General features: G+C 62.2%; 2 protein-coding genes across 3 annotated transcripts; one reads left to right on the forward strand and one right to left on the reverse strand.

Moving 5' to 3' along the window:
- Positions 1 to 5291: 5291 nt before the first annotated feature.
- On the reverse strand, positions 5292 to 7599 carry PROCR (protein C receptor; the record flags this gene model as incomplete). Its single annotated transcript, XM_084267639.1, has 4 exons — positions 5292 to 5828; positions 5913 to 6179; positions 7179 to 7415; positions 7545 to 7599. 4 exons carry the CDS (start codon positions 7597 to 7599, stop codon positions 5716 to 5718), a joined length of 672 nt encoding a protein of 223 aa, XP_084123765.1. The 3' UTR covers positions 5292 to 5715.
- Positions 7600 to 10758: 3159 nt separating this feature from the next.
- On the forward strand, positions 10759 to 16675 carry PFKL (phosphofructokinase, liver type; the record flags this gene model as incomplete). Of its 2 annotated transcripts, XM_084267699.1 has the most annotated exons (21): positions 10759 to 10830; positions 10930 to 11007; positions 11116 to 11305; positions 11510 to 11675; positions 11757 to 11801; positions 11875 to 11983; positions 12276 to 12371; positions 12460 to 12552; positions 12868 to 12993; positions 13108 to 13172; positions 13315 to 13378; positions 13465 to 13611; positions 13731 to 13801; positions 13920 to 14007; positions 14156 to 14308; positions 14431 to 14595; positions 14792 to 14853; positions 15197 to 15308; positions 15390 to 15489; positions 15620 to 15725; positions 15838 to 16675. In XM_084267699.1, 21 exons carry the CDS (start codon positions 10759 to 10761, stop codon positions 15983 to 15985), a joined length of 2256 nt encoding a protein of 751 aa, XP_084123825.1. In that variant the 3' UTR covers positions 15986 to 16675. The 2 variants fall into 2 exon arrangements, with proteins under 2 accessions (XP_084123825.1, XP_084123824.1); XM_084267698.1 differs by having other exon boundaries at positions 15197 to 15489.
- Positions 16676 to 18328: the final 1653 nt, after the last annotated feature.

The raw sequence follows: 18328 nt of genomic DNA on the forward strand, positions 1-18328 counted from the left end.
ACAGCAGCAGCTCTCTGGTTGTGTGTTTCAGCAGCCCTTGCCCTGGCAGAGCCCCCAGTCTGGTGGGGACTGAGGAGGAGGATCTGAGCTACCACGGTGGAAATTAAAACCACCAAAAACTCTGGAGCTGCTTTGTGTGAACTGAGGGCCTGGTACCCCAGTGGGGAGGAGGGGAGGCCTGAGCTGCTCTGGTAGCATGAAGCCCCTCCTGCATTAGAACATCCTCAGGGGAGACCCTTGTCTCTGTGTGCTCTTGGTCTGGTGTAGCTAAACCACCCCTCAGCCCTGGTACTGCATCAGTTGGCCTTGTGTGCTCAGGGGTGATGGCGATGTGGGCAGTGAGAGGAGCAACGCAGTGGTGGTCCTGTGCCCATCCCCTTTGCTGGGGAGCAGCAGTGGGACCCCCAAGGTAATTTGGGCTTTGGTTTTCTCTTTGCTGTGAGCTTTAAGTAGCTTAGACCTGAGCTGAGGGAGGTGGAGAGCAACTCTGGCCCTGCCCTCCTGCTCTGCCCTTGGTCCAGCGCTGTCCAGCGGGAGCTGACGCAGGGGAAGCAGCAGCACTGGGAAGGTTTCCTGTTGGATCCTTTGCATGTTTGCCTGGGCAGGGCAAAGCAGGGGTGTTGGGAACAGCTGAGAGGGGGGGTTGAGGCAAACCTGAGCCCCCAAACCCTCGCTCTGGATGCTCATCTCCCCAGCACCCTGTTAAGTGCAGGCTGCTGCGTGTAGCTGCAGCTGCTGGCTCTGGTGTCTGCCTGCCTGCTCTTCCCCAGTGACTTGGCAGCAGCTCTGTCCCCGCTCCCCACTTTAGATTTCTAGGAAACCTTATTTCCAGAACCTTCCCCTCCCCTGCCCCCCGTGCACAGGGCTGCTTCCTGTCACCTCAGCCCCTTGCATCACCTTTCCCCGTTCCTCTCTGGTTCCCCTGCCCTTGGCTGTGCCCCAGTCCTTCCCTCCAGCAGCCCCAAAACCCCCAGGGCTTCTCACCCAAACCTCAGCCTCCCCCTGGGGTCGAGTGTGGCTGGGGTGTGTAACCTGTCCTGCCTGCATCCACCTCAGGGGTGAGTGCTCCTTCCTTCCGCTGTTTAACCTTTCCCTGAGAATTCTTTTCCTTCCTCTGGGCTTTGGGGTTTGTTTTCTGTTTCCTTTTCATTGTGGGTCTGGCCCCGAGCAGCCAGCAGCCAGCCAGGAGCCCTGGGGAGCCCTGGGAAGCCCTGGCTCCCACCCGCTGGAGAAGACAAGCAGCAAAGCAAACTCTGAATCAGACCCTTTCCTTGCCCCCCACCTTGCTGTGGGGGTGTGGAGCCAGGATCTGCCGCCTCCAGCCCGAGCTCCTGGGGTTTCTCTGCTTTCTCCATGGGCAGGAGTGGCCGGGAGCACTTGTTGCCTCTGGGTCAGATGTTTCCAGGTGCCCTTGGTCTGCAGGGCTGAGGAGAGGTCTGTGGTTTCCTGGAGCATGGGAGGGGTCTGTCCCCCAGGGACCCCAGCGTGGGCTGTGGGGTCTGCAGAAGCTGTGTGAGGGCTGTGACATCCCTGATTTTGGTGACAGGTGGCTGCTGTCAGCAAGTCGTGGCCCCCAGGGCCTCCTTCATCCTCTATGGGTGCTCCTGCCCTGCCCACATCGCCTCTTCTCACAGTGGCTCCAAGCAGATGTCTCAAGGTGTAGCCCTCAGCTGGGACTCCTGTAAGGCACAGTCTCCCTTTCCAGCCCTTTCCACAAGACGCTGCCGTTCCCAGATGGGATTAAATAATTAAACCCAAAAGGGATTCCTGGTCCCCTTTTGCCCTGAGCGCTGGTGCAAGTCACAGGCCGGTGATGGCTCAAACACAGGCTCTGCGCCACGCCTGTCCTTGGATGTGTTTCTCAAAGTCCTTGTTCAAACAAAACCAGCCAGGGCCGGGTCCTTGCCTGGCTGCACTGGGATTGGGATGCTGAGCAGGCCTGTGCAGAGCATCCCTGTGCTGGGCAGGGGCTCACACCACCCCCAGCCACCAGCTTTGCCTCTCAACCATCCCTGTTCCTGGGAGGGGAGAAGCGGCCGGTGCTGGGTGGGAACTGCCCCGAAGACCCTCCCCTGGGTTTGCAGCGTTTCCGGATGCTCCAGCTCTGCCTCTGGCAGGAAGGTGAAGAGATGATTCCTCACTGGAATGTTTAACGTGGTTTCTAGGTCATGGCCTCTCTCGGGTCATGGAACAAGGCAGGGATGGCTCAGGGGGTCCCCTGGGGCAGGGTGGGAGGGGTGGTGGCCATGGGTGTCCCTTCATCCATCCCCGCTGCCATGTAGCCCTGACTGGTGTTGGCTGGGAGCCAGCTTTCTCCTCTGTTTCCTCTGGCTCAGCCAGGCACACTGACCTGGGAGGTGAGAGGAAAGGGAAGAGGGCAGCGGTGGCTCCTGAGCACCCTGCGGCGAGGGGTGTGCCAACACAGCCCCTTCCTCTGCTCTGAAAGAGTCCTGGAAGCCACTAGGAAGCAGATACCCAACAGCTTCCACCCCCCCAAAACCTCACTGCCCCCAAAATGAAAGGTAAGCATCCCTTGCTCAGGGAGGGCCGCCTGCACACCTCCCACAGCCCCGTGTCCGCAGGGATAGCCCAGCAGTGCCGGAGGCGCAGACCTGGGGCTGCGGCGCTGTGACCTCCGGGGCAGGGAGGGATGACGGAGCCCAGGAAAGCAGTGAGGACACCAGGGCTGATGAGCCACCATAATCCCCTTTTCCTGCCAGACATCAATCTGGTGCTGCCTGTTTCCTTGATAAGCGCTGAGCCTCGTGTTTATTTTTGTTACCCCAGCTCTGCCCTCCACCCCTCTCCCCCACCCTGGCTGGCACAGGAGCCCGACACCCACTGTTCAGACAGCTCCCAGAGAGGGCCAGACCTTTGCCCCTTGGGCAGGGCACCTCGGCTGCTGGCTGGGGCACGAAGCCAACGACGCCGTGTGAGCAACTGGAGCCTCCTGAAGGCCACAGCTCGGCACCACTGGCCTTGATGAGGGGATCTGATGCCCAAAAAGCAGTGAGGGGACAGCGTGTCCCTGTGAGGCAGGATGGGAACTTGCCCATCCCATCCGAAGCACCCGTGGGCGCGGGAGAAAGCCGGCTCCTGGCACGCTGGAGTAGTCTTACTGGAATAACGTTCAAGGCTGGGAGTCTTATCTCAGCCCTTATCCAAACCGGCGCTGGCGGAATCCATGGATGGAAAAGCAGCCATTGCCGTGGGTGCCTGGGCTGGTTTGTTCTTGGGGGAGATGCTGGGGGGAAACGGGGGGGGTTAAAGCCTCCAAAGGTCTGCGTGGGTGGGGTTGCTTCACCCTCTTGCAGAGAGGAATAAAATAAATAAATCCTTGGGTGAGCGCTGGCCACCAGCCCGAGCTGTGATGCAGGGCGGAAGAGCAGCTGAATTTGGGGGGGAGGAGGGGAGGAGATGGGCTGCAGATGTGGGTACCAACTCTGTGTGGGTCAGACCAGGGGTAAGGGGCAGCCTGGGTGGCTGCGTGTCCCCTTCATGCTGCTCCGGGACAAGCACTGGTGACCCCGTGATGAGAGTTTTGGGGTGAGGAAGAGACGTTTTGGGGCTGTGCTGGGGTGGGGGGTGGATGCTCCTGCTGTAATGCTGGGCTCTTGGCTGGTCACGGCTGGTGAGGGGTACAGTTTTGGGTGTGCTGCCCCCTGGCACAGCTTGGGGTGAGGCTTTTCCCTTGGAACCTTGTGGTTTCGGGGGGTCCCCGCTGCTGGGCGCTGCCCCAACCCCTTGTGATCGCTGCTGGAGAGGTGCAGCTGTCAGCAAAGCTGGCGCCTTCCCAGAGCGCTCCCCTGCTGCGACCGAAGCGCTGGGGAGGCCGGGGGGGGGCAGGGCAAAGGCCTTTCCAGAGCTGTTTCAAGTGGAGAGCTCTTCATCTGTCCAAAAGAGGATGAGTCTCAGAAGCAGAGAGCAAAACAAGCCCAGGTCTCCTGTTTCTCCAGCCCGGGTCTCTGTTGGGCGCTGTCCCTGCTGCCAGCCCACGTCCAAGGGCACTGTGCACCAGGGGCACGGATCTCCCCCCACTGAAATCCACACTCTGCCTGGGGCATGGACCTCCCCCTGGATCCACACGCTGCTCACCCAACCTCTGCAAGGAGCTGCAGCCCCGGATTGAGCATCGCTGCCACCCGTGGGACATCTGCCCCCAAAGAGGAGCCATGAACACCCTGCTGGAAATGGGCTGCAAGCATTTTGAGGTGGGGGAGGGGAGAGAACCCCACTACCCTTGACCTTCAGCATCAGCCTTGTGTCCCCCGGTGCCGGCGGCCGGGACGCAGCGCTCGGCTCGCGGCAGAGCTCTGGCCAAGGGCACTTCTTCAGAGGCCGACCCAGCGATGACGTCCCTGTGCCTCGGCCTTGTTGTTTTGGATCCTCTGACCTCTTGGCTGCCATTTCCCTCTCTCAAAGGAGCCCGCTGAAGGGTGGGGAGCGCCCCGGCCCCTGCCCTGGGACCCTGGTGGGGGCGGGGGCTGCTAAGGGTGGGGAGGGGGCCAGCAGCCAGGGCGATGAGATGTGGTCTTTGGAGACCCCATCCCTCTGCACAGACAACCCCCACGTCCCCTTCCCTTTGTGCCCCGGGTCTCTGTCCCATCTCTTACCCCTCCCCATCCCCCTTTCTCACTGCGGGCCTCAGGGAAGGGGATTTAGTAAGGAATGAGCCAGATGTTAACCCAGGAAAGCGCCTGCTCCTGTGCTCTCCCCTCCTCTGGTTTATGGGGACAAGGGGGTGTCCAGCCCAAAATGTTGCTCTGGGGGAACGGGGAACACACCCACAAATTTGTTATGGATACAACCAGGGCCTGTGTGGGTGAAGAGGCCTTGTTAGCTCGGGTCTAGGTAGCAGAGTGGGAATAAAGGCTGTGAGTGCTCTCGTGCCGTAGCAGTAACACAGCTCTGCATCCTCAGAAAGCAGGTTCTCTCCCAGCATGTCACCCCACAGCTGCCCTGCCCCTCCCCTGGCATCCCCCTGCTCCCACGTCCCCCTGGGCAGCATCCTTCGGGCACAGCGGTGGGTGTGTGGGTCTGCCCAGGAACACAGCCATCCATGTCCCCAGGGAAACAGGGAAAGAAACAAGGCGTCACCGCTGGGAAAATGGCTTGGCCGAGGAGCCCAAAGCTGCAGGTGGGAGCTGCAGAGGCCTCGCAAACTCAGCACACAGCTTGGAGCCCAGGAGCCCACCCAACGCTGGCAATGGCACCCTCCCCCCCCCCCCCCCCCAACGTGATGGACCCAGAGCCCAATGTGTGTGACACTGGAGGGGTTAAAGGAGCAAACAGAGGGCTGAAGGGTGGTTTTATTACAGACTGTCCCAAGGCAGTGTGTGACATCCTCCTCCTGGGTGCTTCTTCCCCCAGAACAGGGGCAATAGGGTTCAATGCTGCCCTTTTAACCCTTTCCAGCCTGTTTTCCCTGCCACTCCCCCTCCTCCCCACGTTTTTCCAACCCGTGCCAAGCATTTGCTGGTGTTACATCTCAGCACACGGTGCCAGCCCGGCGTGGGGACCATCCCCAGGGTGGGATGCTGGGAGCGGAGGGTCAACCCAACTGGGACCGGGCAGGGAAGCTCCCGGTGTCCTTCGGGAGCCAAGCCTGCGGCGCTGGGGAGACGCACCCCTTCAGGAGCATGGCCTTGGTGCCGGGGTGACGCTGGGTCTGGTTCCCTTGAGTCCATGGGGTGACGTGGGACGGTGCCGGCCCTGCTAGCAGCTCCCTCCCGTGCACAGGAAGATCCCCACAGCCATGCCCAGCAAGGCGAAGGTCCCCAGGATCAGGCCCAGCACCAGCGGGGCGTGTGACCGGCTGCTCTGCTTTCCTGCAAGAGGCCAGAGGGATGGAGGTGACGACTGGGGTCACCCCCCCATCACGTCCCTCCCCAAGCTCCAGCCCCGGCACCGACCTGTGGCGGGGCGCTGAGCCTGCAGGATGCTGACGCAGGTGGTGTTGAGGAAGTACTGGAGGTCCTGGGTGGTCTTGGAGTACTTCATCAGCTCCCTCTGAGCAAAGGCGGCCACCTCGTGCTTGCCGGGCCAGCGCCGCTCCCAGGTGGCGCTGGGGACGTGGAAGGTGAGGAAGGCCGTCCCGTTGAGGGTCACCTCGTAGAAGCTGTGGGACGTGCCGTTGGGGAAGAGCTGGCAGCCCAGGTGACAGCTCAGGTCCTGGGTGTCTGCGGGGAGAGCAGGCGGGGGGGCAGGGACAGTGTCAGGCTGCTCACCGCCAGCAGCACCAACCCCGTGCACCGAGTTTGCCAGGCCTCAGCCTCCCGCCACCCCACCCACCCACAGCTTTGTTTTCACTCCGTTTGGCCGCAGCCAGGACTTTTCCAGTGCCCAGACGACCCGCTGAGTTTTCCTTCCCTTATCAGCACCCAGCACAGTGTCACCTCCGCACGGAGCGAGCGGCTGTTCGGGGCTCCCACGGAGGGATGGGAGGGGGGGTGTGAGGTGAGGGGACTGTGGGGCTCACACTGGAGATGCTGAGGGGACAAAGTGCTCCCCAAGGGCCACAAAGGGAAACAGAGCAGGAGCAAAACTGGTTTGGGGGTAACCGAGGTACAACGCACCCTGGACAGGGATGTGGGAGGGAATATGGGGAGGTTGCAGAATACCACAGGCAGGAACACAATGGCATCGCTGCCAGCATCCCGTGCATGCCACGACGGGCACGGGGGCAGGTGGGATGTGGGTGGGGTACAGGCAAGGGTTGCAGGTGGGGTACAGGCAGGGGGTGCAGGTGGGATGCAGGTGGGGTACAGGCAGGGGGTGCAAGTGGGGTGCAGGCAGGATGCAGATGGGGTACAGGCAGGATGCAGGCGGGGTACAGGCAGGGGGTGCAGGTGGGATGGAGGTGGGGTACAGGCAGGGGATGCAGGTGGGGTGCAGGCAGGATGTGGGTGGGATGCAGGCAGGGTACCTATACCTCGCCCCCCCTCCCTCCCAGCTGCAACCCCCAGCCCCTTTCCCAAGGGACAGCAGGAGGGTGAGCATCTCCCTATCCCAGGGTGCAAAATTCCCAGCTCCCTTCTGTCCCAGTGCCGTTCTACACATGTACATGTCCCCATCCCTGTGCTCAGACAGTGTGGGGTCAGGGGGGGTCCTCTTCCCCAGTGGGACCCATCCCCTCCCTGAGCTGCATGTCCCTGTGCCTCCCCCGGGGTGCCACTCACAGTTGATGGGCCTCTCCTTGCTGAAGAGCTTCACCAGCTGCCCGAAGTCATCCAGGTAGGCGGTCACGTCCTGCTGCCGCCTGGCCCAGGCATCTGGGGGCTCCATCGGCAGCACCTGCGTGACATTGAGCCCCTCCAGGAGGTGGCTGAGCCGCCCATCCAGGCTGGCATTCCCGGAGAAGACGGAGCTGCCCTTGGAGACGCGGGTCCGCTGCAGCATGGTGAAGGTGAGCGGGGCTGCGGGAGACACCAGACATCACTCACCACCCCGTCCCCTCCTCGTAAGCTGGATGTGGGTGTGCTTGTGTCCCCCCTTTGCCAGCCCCAGGCCTCCCCAACCCCGCAGCCCCCCTGGCATGGCCTTACCTGCTGGGTCTGCCCCGCAGACCAGGGCCCCGCAGAGCAGCAGCAACCGGAGCATCATCGAGGGGACAGGGATGGGGACGGAATGGTGGCCCCACAGCTGGCCTGGCAGGCAGTTAAGCGGGACCGGGGAGGTGGGGCTGCGGGAGGAGGAGAGCGGGAGTCCAGCCAGGTCTCTCCCATTTCCTCAGCCCCAGCCACCCCTTCCCTGCCGGACGTGTTGGGACTTCCCGACCTCACAGCGTCCAGGGATAGGGGTGTGGGATGATGCCCTGAGCTCCGCCTGGGGCCTTCAGGACCATACAGCATCACTCCAACCGGTGGGGAGAGACAGTGTGTGCCTCAGTTTCCCCATCCCTTGCATGGGCAGGGATCCGTTCCCACTCCCCTCGGGTGCTGCAGGAGGCCAGTGGGGACACGGGTGGGGGCCGCTCAGGGAGGAGAAGGGAGGGATGGAAGGGAACAGCATCACAGCACCACATTACACCTGTCAGAGCCTGGGGTAGATATCCAGGGCTGGTGGTCCCAGCAAGCACCGGTGTGATGGGACCCTCACCCCTGGCAGGATGCAGCATCCCTTCAGCCCCCCGTAACAGGCTGGGGGGGTGGGGATGTGTCTGAGTGAGCAAACCCTGGCTGAGCTTGCTCCGTGTGTTGAGCTTTAATTATACCTGAAGTAATTACAGGACAAAAGAAAAAAAATAAGATACAATTTCTATTAAAAGACCCAGCTCGTCCCACTGGCACAGCCTGCAGCACCACACTGCCTGCGGGGCGCCATACGGCACGGCACAGCATGGCACGGCACAGCATGCTATGGCATGGTGTGGCATGCCATAGGATGGTATAGCAGGGTATGGCATGCCATAGCACGGTATGGCATGGTATGGCACACTGTAGTATGGTATGGCACATCACAGCATGGTATAGCAGGGTATGGGATAGTATGGCATGCCATAGCATGGTATGGCATGGCATGGTATGGCACACTATAGCATGGTATGGCATGGCATGGCATGCTATAGTATGGTATAGCAGGCATGCCATACCCTGCTATACCATACTATGGTGTGCCATACCATGACATACCGTGCTATGGCATGCCATAGGATTGTATAGCAGGGTACGGTGTGCCATAGCAGTCATGGTATGGCACGCTATAGCGTGCTGTGGCATGGTATGGCACACACTATAGCATGGTATGGCACGCTATAGCAGAGTATGGCATGGTATGGCATACACTATAGCAGGGTATGGCATGGTATGGCATGGTACAGCTCAGTATGGCATGGCACAGCGTGGTACGGCACAGTATAGCACCATATAGCACGGCACAGCACGCTATAGCAGGGTATGGCACGGTACAGCACGTTGTGTTATGTCATAGCATGTTATATCATGGCACAGCATGGTACATGCTGTATCATGCCACAGCACACTGTATCATGGCATATCACAGCACAGCACGGCATGTTACAGCATGCTGGGCACAGGATCGCACAGTACAACGCAGCACAGCATGGTACAGCATGGTACAGCATGTTACAGCATGTCACAGCATGTTACAGCATGTCACAGCATGCTGTATCATGCCATAGCACGCTGTGGCACAGCACAGCACAGTGCAACGCAGTATAGCGTGGCACAGTGCAGTGTGGCACAGTATATCACACCAAGCATGCTGTCTCACAGCTCAGCACGGCACGCTCTGGCACAGTACAGCATGGTGTATCATGGTTTACCACACCAAGCATGCTCTATCATGGCATGGCACGGCACAGTATATCATGGTATATCACGCCATAGCACACTGTACTGTGTCACGGTATGTCAGGGTACAGTATGGTGCATCACAGCATATGATGCCATAGCACACTGTGTCACAGCCCAGCATGGCATGGGGGTGCCAGGGCACGGCACAGCACAGTGTATCACAGTAGATCACACCATAGCATGCTATACCATGGCACAGTATAGCATGGCACAGCACAGCACGGTATATCATGGGATATAACACCATAGCATCCTGTATCACCGCACGGCACAGCACGCCAAGGCACAGCAGGGTATATTACAGTATATCACACTATATCATGCCATAGCATGCTGTATCATGGCACGGCACAGCATGGCATGCCATAGCACACTATGCCATGGCACGGCACGGCACAGCATGGTATATCACAGTGTATCACACCCTAGCACACTATACTACGGCAAAGCACGGTAAAGCATGGTGTATCACAGCATATCGTGGTGTATCATGGCATATCACGCCATAGCACACCAGATCACGCCATAGCACAGTACAGCACGGTGTATCCCGCTGTGTCACAGCGTATCACGGTGTATCACGGTGTATCACGCTGTATCACAGCGTATCACGGTGTATCACAGTGTATCGCGGTGTATCGCGCTGTATCGCGGTGCCTCCCGGCGCCCCCCGGCACCCCGCGCCGTGTGGCGGCGCGGCCCGGGGCGGGGCGGGGCCTGCCGGGCGCGGGGCGGGGGCTCCGCGGGGGCGGGGCGGCGGCGCCGGTGCCGGGAGCGCAGCGATGGCGGCGGCGGAGCTGGAGCGGCTGCGGATGGCGGGGGCCGGCATGGCCATCGCCGTGCTCACCAGCGGCGGGGACGCGCAAGGTGGGGCCCCGGGGCAGGAGGAGAAGGAAGAGGAGGAGGAGGAGGAGGGGGAGGAAAGGGGGGGGCGGCCCCGGCCCCGCCCCGTTGGGTCCCCGTGTCCGCCCGGTGCCGCGGGCGCGGCGGCGGGGCCGGAGTCCGGGGACCGGGCCCACGGTCGTCCCTGGGCGGCCGGGGCGGGGGAGCGGGGATACCCGCCCCGCCCTTCCCGCCCCGTGTTCTCTCCCCGGGGCAAAGAGGGGTCGGTGCGTGTCCCCCCCTCCCCGCCCCCGGGGCTCTCCCCCATCCCCACTTCCCCGCAGCACCCTCCGTGGAAGGTCACGGGCCCCACGCGGGACTTCCCCACCACGGTTGGGATCCCTCCCAGCCGGGGTGAGTCCCGGCCCCGGGGCAGTTGCTGACCTGCGGCTCCCACCTGTGCACTGAGTTTCCCCGGTCTCTGCCCATCTGGGTCCCATCTCCACGAGAGGACACTTGGAGGTCACCCGTGGGATCACCCGGTCCCTTACGGGGCTCCCACCCTGCATGGGGTCCCTGGGGACCGCCCCCCTTCCCCCTTCACGTCTCACCTTCCGCAGGGATGAACGCTGCCGTCCGCGCCGTCACCCGCATGGGGATATACGTGGGAGCCAAGGTCTTCCTCATCTATGAGGTGGGGGTACCCCCTGCTCCCTGACAAGAGGTTTTGGGGGAAACCACCCCCCTTCCAGTGCCAGGGCAGCCCTCACCTCCTCTCCTTGCTTCTCCACAGGGCTACGAGGGGCTGGTGGAGGGGGGAGACAACATCAAGCAAGCCAACTGGCTCAGTGTCTCCAACATCATCCAACTGGTGAGGCCCACCGGTGGGGCTGCAGGACCCCCCAGATCCCACCCTCATGCCCCCATATCTGCCTGATGAGCTCTGAGTGTGTGTGTCCCCCACGCTTCCTCTCTCCAGGGTGGGACGGTGATCGGCAGCGCCCGCTGCAAGGCCTTCACCACCCGCGCTGGCCGGCTGCGGGCCGCCCGGAACCTGGTGGAACACGGCATCACCAACCTCTGCGTCATCGGCGGCGACGGCAGCCTGACGGGCGCCGACATCTTCCGCTCCGAGTGGGGTGGGCTGCTGGACGAGCTGGTCCGAGATGGTGGGTGAGATCATTCCCCTTCTCCCAAAAAGAAGTGGCAGACATTCCTGTGGGGAATCCAGAGGTTCACCCCACCAGCACTGTGACCCCCTCAAGGAGGGGCTGGGATACTCCACTGCTGGGCAGGATCCGACCCGGTACTGGGGCTGGGGGGACAATGGGAGCACCCCCAGGTAACGGGTGGCGTGGCCATCCCCCCCACAGGGCAGATCAGCGAGGAGGTGGCGCGGGAGAACTGCCGCCTGAACATCGTGGGGCTGGTGGGCTCCATCGACAACGACTTCTGCGGCACCGACATGACCATCGGCACCGACTCGGCGCTGCACCGGATCATGGAGGTCATCGACGCCATCACCACCACGGCGCAGAGGTGAGCGGGCCGGGCGCTGGGTGCCGGGTGCACCCCAAAGCACCCCCCTTCATCTTTCTCCTCCCACCCATGTCCTTGCAGTCACCAGCGGACCTTCGTGCTGGAGGTGATGGGCCGCCACTGCGGGTAAGCCCCCCGGGTCGGGGGGGACAGGGTGCCACGCTTTGGGGCCGGTGCTGCCACTGCCATATCCCCCCAGGTACCTGGCGCTGGTGTCCGGCTTGGCCTCGGGCGCTGACTGGCTCTTCATCCCCGAGTCCCCTCCAGAGGACGGCTGGGAGGACCTCATGTGCGAGAGGCTGGGGGAGGTGAGGTGGGGGGGAGTCTCCCCTGGTCCCATCCCCCTTTTCTCCCCAGGGAGTCGCCGCAGGGACCTGGGCTGAGCCCCCCAGCCAGCACTCAGCTCCTGTTGGGAGTTCCCAGTGCTCAACCGAGCGCGAATCCAGCCCTCCTGTGCCTGAGGCTGCGCTGGCTGTGGGGCTTGGCCACCCAAAACCTGAAAACCAACCCCCTTCCCACCCCGGGAGGGGGTGGCAGGGCGAAGGATGCTCAGTGAGTTTTGGCTGAGCCACGGCAGCCGTTTCCCTCCCCTTGTGCCAGACGCGCAGCAGAGGGTCACGGCTCAACATCATCATCATCGCCGAGGGCGCCATCGACCGCAGCGGCAAACCCATCTCCTCCAACTACGTGAAGGACGTAAGCGGCTCCCGCTCCGGCACCTGCTCCGGCACCGGCAGCGTGCGGTGTGTCCCCACCCTGGGGTGACAACGTCTCTTCTCCACAGCTGGTGGTGCAACGCTTGGGTTTCGACACGCGGGTCACCGTCCTCGGCCACGTGCAGCGCGGAGGGACCCCGTCAGCCTTTGACCGCGTGCTGGTAGGTCCTGGAGGCTGGAGGGAGGTTGGGGAGGCAGATGGTGCGGGGTGTGGGGGAGTCACCCTGCAGATAGGAGCAAGGGAAGCCCACTCCTGCCTTCCCCCTGCCCATTGCCCAGGGTTTTCCAGCTGGGATGAGGATCAGATGCTGCACTGTGCCCCCGTTTCCCCTCCCCTCACTGCAGAGCTTTTAAATAACACCAGTGGCTCTGGCTGGGATTCAGAGGTGCAACCAGCCACGCGCTTCCCAAGCCCAGGGGAGCATCCCGGCTGGCACGGGGAGGGGGTCACAGGGTGGTGGGTACCCCTTTTGCAGAGCAGCAAGATGGGGATGGAGGCGGTGATGGCGCTGCTGGAGGCCACGCCGGACACCCCCGCCTGCGTGGTGAGCCTCTCCGGGAACCAGTCCGTGCGGCTGCCGCTCATGGAGTGCGTCCAGGTGGTGAGTACCAGGGGGATTTGGGGCGTGCCAGCCCACTGAGTGGATGGGGAGGGGGTTCCTGCTCCCCTCCTTGCAAGCGTCACATCCCGGTGCTGCATCTTTCCCTACCGCAAGACGAAGGATGTGCAGAAGGCCATGGATGAGAAGAGGTTTGAGGAGGCCATCCAGCTCCGTGGGAGGTGAGGAGCAGGACTGGGATGGGGGGAAAGACATCCCAAAGTGGGGGGCAAACAGGACATGCTGGGATGGGGGCTTCTGCAGCTGGGAGGGTGTGTTCAGCCCCCAGACACCCCTGAGGCCCATGGGGCCTTGTCCTTGCAGGAGCTTCGAGAACAACTGGAACATCTACAAGCTGCTGGCGCATCAGAAGCCGGCGCAGGAGAAGGTGAGGAGGGGTGAGCAGTGGCAGAGGACACCATCCCTGCCCTGGGGACATGCACAGACACGCCATGCCCTTTGCCATCCCCACAGAGCCCCTTCAGCCTGGCCATCCTGAACGTGGGTGCCCCCGCCGCCGGGATGAACGCTGCTGTCAGGTCAGCCGTGCGGATCGGGATCTGCCAGGGACACACCGTCTACGTGGTGAGCGACGGCTTCGAGGGCTTGTCCAAGGGGCAGGTGAGGAGCACAGCGAGCCTGGGTGCTGCAGGTTTCCTGGTGGGGAGAACTGATTGGGGCTTGGAGGGGGCAGTTGGGGTGCTCTCCCCGGCCCCAAAACTGAGTGCTGCTGCTTGCAGATCCGCGAGGTGGGCTGGCACGACGTGGCGGGCTGGCTGGGACGCGGCGGGTCCATGCTGGGAACCAAGCGGTAAGCACAGCCCTGGGATGGGGAGAGGGGGTGTAGGGGAGGGGACGCCGCTGTCCCTGGACATCGTGGGACCCCCCTGTCCTCACGCCGTGGTCTGTTCTCCTCTCCCCTGCTGCAGGACGCTGCCCAAGACCTGCATGGAAAAGATCGTGGAGAATGTGCGGAAGTTCAACATCCAGGGGCTGCTGGTCATCGGGGGCTTCGAGGTGCGGGGAAACCCCCGGCCCTATTTTGGCAGGGGCTGGGGCGGGCTGTCAGCACCCCGTGTGGTGCAGGCACCCCAGGCTATCCATATTGGGGTGTGGATCTAGCCCTGGGACCATTACCCCATCCCCATCCCTCGGCTGCTCGCAGGCGTACGAGGGGGTGCTGCAGCTGGTGGAGGCCCGCGGGCAGTACGAGGAGCTCTGCATCATCATGTGCGTCATCCCCGCCACCATCAGCAACAACGTTCCCGGGACCGACTTCAGCCTGGGCTCGGACACGGCCGTCAACGCGGCCATGGAGGTGAGGGATGTGCCCCTGGTGTTTTGGGATGACACAGCACGTGGGAATGCCGCAGCAACCCACCCTGGGCAGAGCCAAGGAGGGGTTTCCTGGCATGATGACTCCTCCTTCTCCCGGCACAGAGCTGTGACCGCATCAAGCAGTCGGCCTCGGGTACCAAACGCCGCGTCTTCATCGTGGAGACCATGGGGGGCTACTGCGGGTACCTGTCCACCGTCACCGGCATCGCCGTGGGTGCCGACGCCGCCTACGTTTACGAAGATCCTTTCACCATCCACGACCTAAAGGTGAGCGAGGCAGGAGCTGCTCCCTGGCAGCACCCTTTGGGGAACGTAAGAAGAGGGGAAGGGGAAGGGGAGGGCTCCCCCCAAGTCCCATGAGGCTGCTGGATGATGGTAGTGGTCTGGAGGAGAGGACCAGAAGGACCTGGGGTGGCTGCAGTGGCCTCAGGGCACCCCTGGCATCCCGGCGTTCCTCTTGCAGGCCAACGTGGAGCACCTGACGGACAAGATGAAGACGGATATCCAGAGAGGGCTGGTGCTGCGGTGAGCTGTGGACCCCCATGGATGCCCACTGAAAAACCCGGCCCCCTTGGTGGGGGACGAGGCTGGAGCTGAGCCCTCGCTGCAGGCAGAGAGCAGTCCCTGGGCACAGCAGGGTTCAGCATGATGGGCACAGGGTGCCCTGCCCAGGGACATCATGCTTGGCTAGGGGGACAGTCCTGTGCTGGATGCCTCTGCTGCCAGCCACAGGGTCTTGCAGGGGAGCCGGGCTGGGGCTCTGGGACAGCAAACCAGCTGAAAAGAGCTGTTAAGGGGCACTCATGGGACACCTCAGGGATGGCAGATGAAGAAGCAGCCCCCCAATCCCTTCCCTCTGCTCCCCCAGCAATGAGAAATGCCACGAGCACTACACCACTGAGTTCCTCTACAACCTCTACTCCTCTGAAGGCAAAGGCATCTTCGACTGCAGGATCAATGTCCTGGGCCACCTCCAGCAGGTACAGGGGACACAGGCAGCACGTGCCACTGCTGTCCCCAAGCACCAGGCAGGCTTCACATCACCATTTCTCTGTCCCCAGGGAGGAGCCCCGACCCCTTTTGACCGCAACTACGGGACCAAGCTGGGAGTGAAGGCGGTGCTGTGGATGTCAGAGAAGCTGCAGGAGGTTTATCGCAAGGGTGAGCTGAGGGCTGGGGGTCCCGGGGGGGGACGGGGGGGGTGGGGGTGCTGGTGGCACCAGGCAGCCCCTGCTTCCCCGGGTTCAGCCACTGGGCTCGGTGGCCGTGGTTGGCAGCATCCCCTTCCCAGGGCGTGTGTTTGCTAATTCGGGAGACTCCGCCTGCGTGATCGGGCTCAGGAAGAAGGTGGTGGCCTTCAGCCCTGTGACAGAGCTCAAGAAAGTCACTGATTTTGAGTAAGTGACCGTCTCCACGCCCCAGCAGTTTGTCATGGGGTGGGGAAGGAAAACCCCTCACGCCCCAGGTTGTCCCCGGGGCCACTCCAGAGCTGCGTCTCGCCCTGTGCAGGCACAGGCTGCCCCAGGAGCAGTGGTGGCTGAACCTGCGGCTGATGCTGAAGATGCTCGCCAACTACCAGATCAGCCTGACCGAGTACATCTCGGGGACGATGGAACACGTCACCCGCCGCACACTCAGCATCGAGAAGGGCTTCTAGTCCTGCCAGCCCAAGCCGTAGCTCCCCTCTGCATCCTCTCCATCCCCACACGCTGCTTGGGGAGCACCGGGTGTCCCCCCCATAACCTCTTCTTCTCAGTAGCCCCGTAGCTTTGCCACCAACAGCTTAAAGCAGGTAGAGCCCGGTCCCAGCTCCCAAAACCAGCACAATCCTGCCCCAAATTGCTGGTCCAGGGTCTGGTCCCGATGTGGATGCAGAAGAGAGGTGTTTAGCTAGCGCCCTGCTGCACAGTCCAGACCCTTAATCATCCCTTAATAGTTTATTATTCTTATTTAATGATGGGTACCTCGATTCCTTGACTGCCTGAGCCAACTGCTGCTTGTAGCCACCTGCCCTGCATGCGGGAGGGGAGCTGAGGAGGATGCGGTGCGGTCCCAGGGCGGGTAGGGGCTGGTCCTAGGGGCTCTCGGCTGTCCCATGAGCCCCGGTGAAGCTCCATCCTCCCGTGGTGTTTGCCCAGTGGGGTGTCTCGAGGGCTGAGCGCAGAGCACCAGTCCTGGCGAGCTCCTCTTTCCCTGGCCACCTCGCACGACGCTTGGCTGCGAACCATCACCCTGTAGCTCCAGGTGGCTGCACCTGTCGTCTCACTGTTGCTCTGTGACATCCATCCCCCAAATCCCGTACCGCTCGTGGTGCTGCTCTCCTCCTCTAGAGATAAAATCTGCTGGAGCCAAACCTGCCTGGCTGAAGAGTGGTCATTGCACCCCATTCCTAGGGGGAGGGAAAGGTGGGGGGGTTCAGACCTGGGATGATGAGGTCATCATCATGAGTGGGGGGGCAGACCTGGGATGAGTTCAGATGGGGATGAGCAAAGCCAAATGGTTGGGTTAGTGCTGGACCAGGATGTTCATGCGCTTTATGCATCCTAAAAAGCCTGGGAGAGTGGGACTTTGGGCAGGCTCTGCACAGCCAGGCCACAGCGGGTGTGAGGTCAGCGTTCCTCTGCGGGCAGGCTTTGTGATCCCAGGGGAAAGTTGCTTCTCCCTTGTTTTGGTTCCCACCTTCAAAGCAAGCGCAGAAGGGATCTGTCAAGGCGCTGTGTCTGTGGAAGGCAGTTTCTCAGGGCGGCTGCCAAGCGTGCCGGCTCCCGCGTGCAGCGCTCGGGCTTGGCTGAGCTCCGCCGCGCTCCACCAATGCCAGATGGTTGCATGTAGCCCCTTTTTCCCAGGCTACCTCCCTCCTGGGGCTGTCAGCTAACGGCTCCAGCCTCCGGGACATCGCCAGCAAGAGGACACATCCCGCTCTTTTGGGTCACAGAGGCGGTTTTTCTCCTCCCCTCCAGGGAACTGTTCCGAAGCGTCAAATCCCCTTTTGATTTCAGTGCTTTGCCCTTAGCTGGCCACGTTCCTTGCTTTAGGCTCTGGAGGACGATGATGATGATGATATCTTCCCTGCCAGACTTTGCTGATGGAGGCAGCATCACTGCTATCCCCGGGTGAGCATCTGCTCTGGAGACCCCAGGCAGAAAGCTGACCGCTCCTCCCAACGCCAGTGGATGGGAAACAGGCTCCTTCACCATCCCCTCTGCCACTTTGAGGAGCTCCAAGTGGGACATCCCCTCAGCCACAGCCACCCTGCCTCACTGCCAGCCTCCACGAGTCCCCAAAGGCGCTCTGAAAGCAAGCGGTGCTGGATCCGCATGCCCCATGCCCGGAAAGGTCTGCCCTCACCGCTCAATATCCTCTGCTGAGGCGGGTCAGGGTGACAGCAGGTCACACCCAGAAGTGTGGCGGTTGTGCTGTAGCCAGGCGGGGCCCTGTGCCTGGGCGCAGCTGGCTGGCCCCAGGCACTCGGCTCCTCTCCAGCACACTTTTCCTCAAACCCAGCACTCTCGGCAGCAGGCAGGGCAGTGGCAGGGCTAGCACAGCCCCACGGCCCTCCAGCAGTCAGGTTTAGGGTGTGAATGGGAAAGGGGGTGTCCCCAAATGTACACTCAGGGACACTGAGGGGTCACTGTGGTCCTGACACCTCATTTCCACCAAAAAAAACCACCCAAGCCTGGAGCGCCAAATTCTTGTGAGGGAGCTGTGGGGGTGACAGGCACAGCCCCTGCATCCCATGGGGGGCAACCAGCCCATGGGGGCCACAATGAGCAGGAGGGGAGTTGGTGACTGAGCCACCAGGGTCCCTGGCACATCCAGCCCAGCCCCGGCTTCCCTGGGGGGGGGTGACAGACACCCCCTGAGGAGCAGCCTGGAGCACCACAGGCAGCCTGCCTGGCAGTGGGAGTGCCGGGACCGGCCAAGTATGACAAGCCCGGCACGTAGGCAGCGTGCTCCCAGCTCTGCCTGGGGACAGTCCTGTGGTCCTGTCAGAATTAAC

The sequence above is a fragment of the Gallinula chloropus genome (genome assembly GCF_964237585.1).
Source record: "Gallinula chloropus genome assembly, chromosome: 8".
NCBI classification, from domain to species: Eukaryota; Metazoa; Chordata; class Aves; order Gruiformes; family Rallidae; genus Gallinula; species Gallinula chloropus.